Consider the following 11,138-nt stretch of genomic DNA (forward strand, 5'->3'; position numbering starts at 1 on the left):
CTTTCCCATTTATTCTGCACTGGACCCTGCCATATAAATATCTTCTTTTCCTTTTTTTTTTTTTGGTTTAATGCACATTTCAGCCACTCTTTCATCGCTCTCTTTGTGCTGCTTTGAACCCCTACAGGTCAGGTCATGATTCAGCTGTTGTTTAGTTAGGGCGGAAAAACAAAAAAAAAAAGAAAACCACCACAAAAACCTTTTAAAGCCATATGCTTCATAACCATGTTTTTCCAAATAATTTATTTGCAACCATGTCATATTCTGCAAGTGCACAGCGGCACCACGAGGGTGTTCGAATGCATCGGGAGAGGTCTTTTCATTAAACATTTTTGTAACAGAACACAGACCATGGGTTTGGGGGGTTTTTTCTAAAGTGTTTTGCACATGTGTAGCTAAGGAAGAGTTGTGTGTGTGTCCAAACCTCGAGTGCAGTTGCCAGGGTTAGTTCTCCAGGTTGTGTTTTTTTGGGGGGGGCGGGAGATGGAGGGCAGGAAAATCTGTAATTAGAGAGATTTGAAGACAGCCAGCTGAGAGTTTACAGAACACTTTGCATAGCGTGAATGCGGGAATTTCAGTTCAGGCCGTGACTTTTGTCTGTGACCAGTGACCTGGGGTGGCTGCTCTGAGCTGCGAAGAGCCCGATTGCCAGAGCTCAGCCCCTCCGCTGAGCATCCCATCGATGGGACACCCCAGGGTCGCTCGTCACCGGCAAAACTTGGGGCCTCTCTCTGTAACTTCCCAATGAGATGTAACTGAACACAAATGTCTGGGTTGGTTTGGTTTTTTTTCTAAATTTTATTGTATTATTGCAATAAATCTTTTAACAGTAATTTTTTTTTAAAGTTGTATAATTGTTACTTCTGTGTGGTTTGTTTTTAACCATACTGGGGGGAAATACACAAGAATTTCCATCACAGGGACCAGACCTGTTCCAGTGCAATCAGCGGTGGAATAAGCAATACAGAGTCTAAAAAAATACTCTTGCATAAAATAACTGCATCTCCATGGGAGCAGGTAGAGGAGTCCTGCAAAAAACACACACACCCCCCCTGTGTAAATTGATAAATCTCTCGTCCAAGCCTGGCTTTGAACTGCTCCATTGATGGGTGCCATTTATTTCTGCAGGTGCTGAGACCAAATTATTTCTGCATGCAAGAAAAGATCCTCTTTACCCCCTCCACTTAATTTTTTGTGGCAGCTCCCCACCGGGGAGGACCAATGCCCCGAGATTCCTGGCTGCTGCAGGAGCAGGAGCAGCAGCTTGCAGTCGCTACGGCCATGCAGGACGGCAGCCTGGGTGCAAAGCCAAGCCTGGCTCTGAGCTCAGCTCATGCCCGTGGGCTGCTTGGGGCACCTCTGCCTTTAAGCAGTGCCATCAGCAGGTTTTGTCCTCTGCCAACGCCGGTTTATGGCAGGAGAGCAGCCCCATAGTGTCCCGAGTCCCGTCCCTGCTCCAGGGCTGCCCAGAGAGCCCAGGGCGACGCTTCGGCACCGTTCCCACCTTGCAAGACTCCAGAGGGAGGTGGGATGCATCGGTGTAGGTGTGAGATGATGGTTCTGGGGCTGGCACAGGGGCAGACAGGAGGGAGCTGCGCTCTGATAACGCTTCGCAGAGCCTCGGTACGGGGAGCAGAGGCGCTGGGAACAGGCAGGATGGAGCAAGAGCCACAAGCCTCAGCCACGGGTGGTGGTTTGGTTTGTTTTTTTTTTTTTTTTTTCTCAATGATGTCCATGCCAGGAGACTCCCAGAGCTTGATGAAAACTGGAAGCTTCCGAACAATGGAAATGTTATTGCAGTTTCTTCACAGGCGTATCTAGAAATTCAGTCCAGACACTCCAACCACTCCCAGGCAGGGAAGCCGAGCACACAGCACAGGCTTTAGTCCTCACTTCTTCTGAACACTGAGTTTTATAAATCCAACACTGGACCTTTTTTTTTGTTTGGTTTTTTTTTTTTTTAAATTGCCTCTTAGGAAAAAAAAAAAAAAGAGTTCATCAGACCTTCAGCTCTCACTGGACTGGCCGTTAAGGAAACAGAAAGCTGCACTTTACTCCTTTATGGGGAAAAAATTAAAAAACACACACACAAAAAAATAAAACAACCTGCAGGTTGGCTACATTCAGCACTCCCCGCTTCTGGATGCAAAAGTTTGTTCTGTAAAACAAGTTTTTAACAGCAATGCTATGCAACAGGGATATTTCGGGCAAACAGAGTAATAAATGATGGATAAACCAGCCCCTGTTCCCCGGACAGCTGGGGGAGGAAGGTGGGGACAGGGTAGACAGCAAATTGTCCTCGGTCTCTAACTGCTCTGAGGAACGAAATAGCCTCACGCTATTATTTTATTCTAATTTTTTCCCCTTGTTCGATGAAGGCGACCAAAATCCCACACCCTGTTCCAAAAAAAAAACAACCCGACCTCCCTGGCCCCTTATCTAGTTACAAAATATTTTCCTCTGACGCTTCTATTCCAGCCTCGCGGGGACTTTCCTCGCCGCTGTCAGCTCAAGTTTTCCAGAGTCTTGGGTGGGGGGCAGGAAGGCAGTTTCTTCCCCCTCTTCCTCAACTGAAATTAAGCTGAAAACCTTTGATGCTGATGGCTTTGGCGAGACAACTCCTGCCAGAAAGTTTTTTGCTGCTTGTCCAGTGGAAAGGATGGAAGCTGGGGTGAAGCCTGTGCCCCGTTAGAGTGCAGTCAGAGACCACGGAGGGCTCCTGCTTTTCCTCTCCCTCTTCCCAGCTGGTTACAAGGCAGCCACACCCTCATTTTAGATTTCTAATTTCATTCCTCCTGGGTGGCAGAATGTCTGCTGCCCTGGGGAGGGCAGCAGGTACAGCAGGGGCTGGGGGAAACAACAAAACCAAAAATCATCCCTTTTAAATCTACCATGAACACGCTGAGCTTACCAACCCCGCATCTTGGGCTGCAAGGGCTCAGTTTTCTTTCTCTTGCTGTTAACGAAGAATAAAAGCATCTGCCTTGAAACCCTGTCTGTCCTCACGCTCTAAAAGGATGCGAGTGGCTCCGTGCGATCCCACAGCGGTTTCAGGGGGTGAAGCAGAGGGAGGGCAGTGGTCCAGCCTGGCCTCGCAGCTCTCCTCTGGTGAGCCCCAGGGAAAGGTGGCACCAGCTCTTCTTCAGCCAGGTCAGAGATTTCTGTCTGCAGCCATTTCAATCATGATTGTCAGGGTCCATCCTTGCCCTGAGAAGCAGCCACAGAGAGGGACTCGGAGAAGGCAAAGATGCGGGTGCTGCTCTCCACCTGGGTCCCTGCAGCATCGCTGCTGCTCCGCTGTGCTCCCAGGAAGGGGACGGGGCTGATGGGGTGTCCAGGGCACGTTCCCAGCTTTCCAAACGGTCCACCCCAGAGGGATGTGGTGGAGGAAATACTCCAATAGATACCCAACTCACACCTTGGAAACAAGGTGCCAGAGGCTGTAGGAGAGCAGGGCGAAGCGCTGCAAGGATTCTTCTTACAAAGGAAAAATTCCACATTGAGCAGACAGCAAAGCTTCCAGCAGAGCACCAAGCCAAGGCAACGCCGCTTCCATCCTGCTGGACCCATGCTCCATCCTCCAGCATCCACAGGGGCTGTCACAAGAGCTGGGAAGCAGGACTCAAACCCCGTTTTTGCAAGTTTTACACACCCAGCACCAGCCTTCTGGATGAGCCCCTGCCCACGTAATGCAGGTTTGGGGGTTTTTTGTTTGTTTTCGTTTTTAGGGGGAGGACTAGTTTTCTACAGGAAGCACACTGCGTGTCTGAACTACATCACAGCACCACGTTTCTGACACATGTTTTACAGTATTTTTATTTTGGGGCAAAATTCTTACAAGAGAAAGTCTGGTAAGGCAGATCTAGAATGCACATTTTATTTAAGTTAAAAAAAAAAAAAACAAAAAAAACCAGACAACATGGGTAAGGTAGACAAGAATTTCTTTTTTTTATATTCTGACTATACAATAACATTCCTCTCTTTTTCTCCACTGCCACGCTACTATAATGGATCTGTTCTAGTCTAATTTTCAGGTTGTCCAGTTAAGTTGTCTGCAGATTCTTTAAACAAGATGACCTTTACCTATTTAGAGTTTCTTTCTCAGAAACATTCATATATTATACAGGATATACAGATTTGGAAACAAGATACTTAAAAACACACACAACTATAGCCGCAACACTATCATAGCTGCATTGTAGTGATTATGTTGTTCAGCCAGCTGTAGACTCTCTATGTACAATTAGTTTTTATAGTGTTATTTACACAGATGGACTAAAAGCTATCTTTAATCTAAAAGGTAAAGGCTCTTGCGTTTAAGCATGTGCAGTTTCATAGCCCTGTGGGGGAAAAAAAAAAACCAAAAAAAACCAAAAAAAACCCCACAATTATATACACTGTAAACAGCACAAGGCATGAGAATCTCCTCCTACCCCCAAACAATCTCGCAGGAAAGTGTATGTGCACTAATATTCCTCTTCCACGTCGGCTCCCGCTCCTCTGCTTTTCTTATGAATAGCACGGTTAAAGCTGTGGCAGGCAGGAACCCAATGATTGTCATGCAGACCTAACTTACAGCCCGGGATGCCCTTCTGGGACCGGTGACAGCACATCCAGTACCCAGGCCCGTAGGGTAAAGCTTGACAGTATGGTTTGGGATGCCACCGGCACAGCGATACGTCCCCTTTCACGTATTTCTTCTTGCACTGCTTGCAAGGGTCTTCTCTGTAGCGGGGATCGCGGACCCAGCGGGAGTCTGCTGGCCTGATGTTGTAGTATTCGATGATGAATTTGAAGTAGTAGCAAGTGCATTTTAGGGCAACTAGACTCCTAGTAGGAAGCAATCCAAAGATCTTCACTATGATGTGGTGAGGCAAGAAGGCCATATACTGCTGGGGCTCCAAAAGCTGCTGAATTTTAAACCTGGTCTCCAGAAAGTCATGCGAAACCTGCCTTTTTAAGCAGGAAGCATCAAGTACTTGCAAAGTCCCTTCTGTCGGAGGAACAGAAAGGACGGATGGCTCTGTAGGGACACCGTTTCCCACGCACGATCTGTCGGATGCCAAAGCATCCTCATCCTCATTTTCGGCTACCTCTCCTGGCTTTTCTTGGGTGCTTTCCCGCAGTGGCTGTTGCTCGTGAGCGGCAGGCTGGTCAGCCTGGAGGAAAAACAGCCTCCCTGGAAGGGGATCTTCACTGGAACTGGAGTTTGAGAGCTTCTCTTTCCTGCATCCTTTCTCGGTCTTGGTGACCGATATACTGATGCATAAGGGCTCCTTCCTAGCAGGATGCAGACTCTGCTTTGGGAAAATCACAGGCTCTTTCGACATACAATCAACAGTCGCATTCTTGCTCTGCAAGGAATCTGGTGGCAACCTGGCAGCGGCTGGACACGCAGATGGCAGAGGTCTGGGAGGCTCAATTCGCGTTTCAGAATCGCTTCTGCCAGCGGTTATTGCCAACACTGCATGAGCAAGTCCCGAATTCACATTCCCCACTCCAGTATCCAGCCCAGAAGGAAAAGCCTGCCGAGCAGAGGCAGCACCATCCCACAACTCAGTGTCACCCAAAGGACTGCACCGTCCTCCGTATCCAGCCTCCGCCACCCCTGCCTCCTCCAAACCATCCCCAGGAGGCAGGACCCCCAAGGAGACCTTCCCCACCTCTCCCTCGGGCTGGGTGCCGTTCGCCAGAAGCACCCTCCCGACGTTTCTACGGAAGCTGTTGTTCCGCGAGAGGCTCCCAGCTTCCCGCTCGCTCTGGCGCCGCAGGCACTCCGACTCCAGCTTGGCCACCATGTCCAGCACCCGCACGGGCTCGCTCTGCTGCTGCTCGTTGCTGCTGCAAGGTCCCCTCTCCACATGTACCTCACATGCCCCGGCAGAGGAAAAAAGGTCTGAGCTGGGAAGCGCACCTTTAGGCTGAGCGCTCAGCCTTGTAGCAGAAGCGGGAGTGCAGGTTTTCGCACAGTCTACCAGTAAAGCACTTGCTCGTTGCTCCAGGAAGGCCACCATCTCGATCACCGAGAGGGACCGGCCTGGGAACACACCCTCACCGTTGTCGTTCACATAATGCACCGAACAGTGCTCGATGCCACAGGCAAAAGGCTCCGGTTGGGAGCACCTGGCATTGGCCTCCCTCATTCTTTCCAGTTGAATTTTGGCTTTTTTAAGATCTACCGATTTTTTCCTGCGTTTAGCTGTTCTTCCATCGATATCCCATGTGCTTTTAATTTTCATAGAGCCTAGCCGGTTGCTGCTGCTGCATTGCTGGGCTGCAAAGAAGGCGATTTTCTCCTTTGTATTGCCAGGTTTCACGACAGCCCAGACATCCAGAGGCCCTTCTCCTTCTTCTCCCTGATGAATCGTTGCAGACAGGGCGTTCTTCTTCTCCCCCCTTGCACTTGGACCATCTGCTGGACCTTTCCCATTCATATTGCACATAGTATTTGGATAAATTATCCCCAGAAGCTTTCGAGGTGGAGTGATGAGGGAGGGTTTTGGGAAAACACTCAGTTTGGTGCAGTTGTTGGTGTATTTTTCTTCTTGTGCTGATCTCTGACGGCTCATAGGTTGGCCTCTCAGGGAATCCTGACTTATTTCTGGATATCGCTCTTTCTTCTGTAACTTGAGATATGGCTTTAAGTGCATACCAGAAACCCTAAAAAACAGAAAGGGAGAAGTTATAGTTGCAAAATACACGTCCCTGGAATAAGAGTAGGTACTAGCATCCTCCTACTCGATGCCAAGCAGCCCACTACTCTGAGAAAGGAAAAGCAGCGAGCAAGCTGCTACATCCACCCTTGGAGAACTTCTTGCAATAGGGTTATGATCTTAAGGATAGAAGAGATCTTCCCATTCGAGAAATCTGCTTCCAGGGAGCTGCAAGGAGACTTGCTAACATTTAAGTCTTATCTGTTGTGCAAACATAGCTGGAGGTTCATTCTAGAGTTAGAGCCTTCCTTCTGCCCATTAATTCCTTAATCCAGTTGTAAGGCACATGTGGGTCCAAGAGTTTATCTTGACATTAGCTACCAGACACAGATTATATTATTTTCAGTAGATACAGCACAGTTAAAACTGTAAAGGGAAATTAGCATGTGTAATTAGAGAGATCCCAGCAGGTATCTCATCTCCTAATGCTCCCCAAAATGAAACCTATTCTTTGGTTGTATCAATAATAGCTAATTTGGTGTACTTTCCCATAGGGGTCCACCAGATCCCCCCCCTAAATACCAGAAGCACCACGTACAGCTGAAGAGAACCACTTTCAAATGTGTGATTTATGGCTAAGAAGAGCTGTGAAGGAGACCCTTGGATGCTGCTGCCATTACAGCAGCCCCACCACTCCTGCGACAGTCCCAGGCACTTAGCTCCTCCTTTCTGTGACACCTTCGCAGTCACCTTCAATTCAAAGCTCAAAAAAAAAAAAAACCAAAAAAAACCAAAAAAAAACAAAACCTCAAAAGCCCAGGGCACTGCCACATGGGATGCAATTATCAGGAGACTTCAGGCTCTTCTCCCAGGAGTATCACATGAGCATATTACAGCACTAACTATAGACTGTGTTTCCATGGCAATCTTTGAATCGTTACATTCAAAACTCCTTTTTGAAAACGGGATTAGCCGTGCTTGCTTGTTTAAGAACAGCAGGTTCAATGCCACACGCATCGTGAGCCGACACGGACACGTTAAGATGCTGAATATGTTTCTCTTCACAGCCACCACCAGAACAGTTGCTTTGGCATTGGATTTCTAGCCTGGAACCAGCTTTTAATTAAAGACCTCAAGCCATAACATCTACAAAGTCGGACGGATTTATCGTTGTAACACCTGTGGTTAGCACACACGACGGGTTTATATCGGGCGGATGCCACCAGAACCTGGCCAGCCTCTCTCCTGCCGTGCCGCAGTGTGACAAGGACACGCACCTACCTTGGGACACCCTCGCTGGGTACCCCTGGGGTCAGCAGACATTGGGGTGGGTCACCCAGCTCACCCACCCCTTGAGCAGAGTGCGCAGGATGGCTCGAAGAGGAAAGTCCTAACAGCAGACACTGACCAAGAATGCACAGGGACGTGCCGTGTAAGAGGTTTTGGGGAGGAAGAGGAAGGGCTTAGTTCACCTTTCTATGAATGTGCATAAAACCCAAGGGACGCCTTGGTCCTGTGCGGTGTGTTGAAGGTCAGGAGAACAGCGGAAAGGATGCTGGTGTGTTCCCTCCCCTCCCAATTTCAGAGGAAGATCATCACCTCCCTCCTGCAACCAGCTAGCGCCAAAACCATCTGCACTTCACCTACAGCCTGTGGGGCTAAGAGAGCTCCCACCACTTCACATCCACCTACCCAGTCCCTGGGTTGATTCTCTCCCCGTGCCTTCTACTTGCTAATTCCAGCTCATGTTGGAACTGGGTCACGTCCCAATTTAGGCTCCCCTGCAAAATGTAACCGAGCTACTTTGTTTGCCTTCTCAGTTGGATACTAAAAACTAAAATAATCTGCTAAAAATAGAACTTTGGGGTGCTGAAATAGATGTATAAAAGAGAATGGGAGATCAAGGCTGCTGGAGTTCGTTTCAGCCTCATTTTCCAGAGGGTCTATCTCATTTCAGCCACACGTTCCGGCTAAGCAGGATCAGGCCACCGATGTGCTTGGGCCAGAGCCCAGCCCAGAAGAGCAGGAGGTGAAGCTGGAGCAGAATGATGCCCGCAGCCCTCCCTTCCGCATCCAGAAGGGCATTTTGGAGCTGTGCTTTTCAGCCTAGAGAGAGAAAAGCTCCAATGGCTACCCATCTTCTGGGGAGAAGAGGTGAACGCAGTTAACTACGTGACTTTGCACATTGAAATCTCCTGAGCTAGGAGCAAAAGATCAAATTTCATTCATGAGTTTTCATGCCAGGTGTTTTTTTGAAACAGGCTTTCTTCAAGCAGTTTTCAGGAATCCAGCAGGACAATCAGTTCAACACCCTTCATTACGAGAAGCTGCAAACCAAGGTGAGACCAGGTATTACCCGAATGAAAACAGGACCAAACTGGTTACCCCGACGTGCTCAGAGGACACGTTTAGCCAGCAAAGTTGGTTCAGCTGCTCCCAGCTATTTCTGGTCTATGGAGAAAGACAAAGGGCAGAGTTATGCCTCACCTATTACGGATTTCTCGTTTAAGGTTAGATTTCCTCCTGTGTTTCACTTAGTCTCCGGCTCGGCCAACAATACCATTTAAGGTTGAAAAGTTATAAATTTACATAACAAAATTCTGCCTTAGTCAGAAATTTTACTGCCAGAATAATTGCCTCATTTGAATTCTGCAATCAGTTCATTGCACTGTTTTAATGGATCCAAATTTAAAGAAAATCTTCATTTAATAACTTCAGACAGCTATGAAGGAGTCCTGCCACCTCCACCTGACCAGCTGAATCACACTGCCTCCTGCCTCCCAGTTTTTGGGCAACAGGGAAGAGAATTTCCATTTTAAAAGGGATGGTAGTGATGGACCTTACCTGAAATGGAAAAAAAAAAAACCCAACCCAACACCCCACAACCAAAGAAAACCCCCCCAAACCACTCCACACACACTCTTCTGTGAGCATTAAGAAATAAGAATTTTTAGGCAAACATAGCTTCTTCCCTGCACGTCAGCAGCACATTTTATTTCGAGCTCCTAGAAGTGGAACAAGGCTCTCCAGCAGCTTTGAAGATGAACCAGATCCCAGCCCTCACCCACGGACTACCTTACTTCTGCAACATCTCTGTGTTGCCACGTAGAGAAGTGTGGCAGCTGAAGGTAAGTTTTTAAATATTTAAACACACCAAAAATAGTTGTTAAAAGGTGAAGTCACTGACAATTCCCTATGACACTTAATTCCAGAATAATTCTGTTTGCCTTCCTCCACCCTTTAAGTTATCAAGCTTTCTAATTTTATCTTTAGAGACAACGACTCTTCAGAAGTTCATGGAGTAAGCATAAAAGGTTTTCAATCCCAAAGGTGTGGTTTTGAATTGCTGATAAGAGATAAAACTGCCAAGAATGATCAGCACCAAAACAACGAGCAGCGCTGCTGCTTCGTGCTGTTATTCCATCCTTAAGCTGATGAAATAAAGAGGCCAGCTTTTCTATTTCTAATCAGCCGTGTCGGAAAAAAACAGGATACTTACACTTCTGGAATGACACTGCTGTTTTTACAAGCCCTAAGTACAGCTTGTTTCCACTGCAGTTTTATCGAGTTAGTTGCTATACGGGATTGATATAGAATTTATGGATTTGCAGACACACACACACCCCCCCCTCCTCTCCCTACTGAAGGGATAAACTGCTGTGCCAAGCTGGCCGGAATCTTCCTGCATCCTTTGGTATTTATAGATCTTCTACACCATAGCAGCCAAAAAAAAAAAAAAAAAAATTCCTTTAGTGGAAGCTCCAAAGTTGGAAGTAAAACTGGTAGAAAAGGCTCAATTTTCACAGCTCCTTTCTAAGGGAACCGAGATGCCTCTCGCTGCACCTGGGCCAGGGACTCTCACGATGCCCTGTGAAGCCAGAAGATTTCCTCTGGCCAGCAAGAACAACAACAACAAAAAGCATAGTCTGCTCAAAGAGCATATTTACACTGCAAGTTTTCTGGGCAAAGCACCGGAAGGTTTTATTGAGGCACAAATTTCAATCAAAACCCCAAAGTTTCCTGTGGATTTCTTTTTGTAAACACTAACTCCAGTCAACAAAAGTTCCTAGCATTGCTGTCTCCACGTACAGTGCCAACTATAACTCTGAAAAAACCCTCAGGACATACTAACACAAGGCAGAAGCCAGAAAAAAAAAAAAGAAAAAACCCAACAACAATAAAATCCCACACCAAGCATAACCTCTGGCAAGGCATGTCTCTTCCCTGGCATCCCATTTCTCTGTCTGTAGAGCTTAGCTCCTCTGTAAAGGACACTGACAATTACGAAGGACAGAGTACCGAACACAAGTTAAACTATGGTCAACCACTTGTTATTTCTGGAAGGACTCGGGGGGTCCTTTGGGCTCAATCTCCAGTACCATTTCCATCCCCTTTGCACCGCCGGGGCAAGGCAGAGCAGACAGAGAGCTGCTTCAAAGGCATTCCAGGGATTCTGCCGGGGCGGGAAAGTCCCAGGCGGGATGG

General features: G+C 47.6%; 1 protein-coding gene across 1 annotated transcript in view; it reads right to left on the reverse strand.

Annotated features, from left to right (window-relative positions):
* Nucleotides 1–4,448: 4,448 nt before the first annotated feature.
* The window catches only part of FBXO34 (F-box protein 34), a 10,579-nt gene continuing 3,889 nt past the window's right edge, over nucleotides 4,449–11,138 (reverse strand). The window contains exon 2 of the mRNA XM_010079127.1: nucleotides 4,449–6,660. Coding sequence (XP_010077429.1) covers nucleotides 4,467–6,660 — 2,194 coding nt within the window. The 3' untranslated portion in view covers nucleotides 4,449–4,466. The remainder of the gene's footprint in view (nucleotides 6,661–11,138) is intronic.

The sequence above is a fragment of the Pterocles gutturalis genome, unplaced genomic scaffold (assembly GCF_000699245.1).
Source record: "Pterocles gutturalis isolate BGI_N339 unplaced genomic scaffold, ASM69924v1 scaffold8281, whole genome shotgun sequence".
Lineage (NCBI taxonomy): Eukaryota > Metazoa > Chordata > Aves > Pterocliformes > Pteroclidae > Pterocles > Pterocles gutturalis.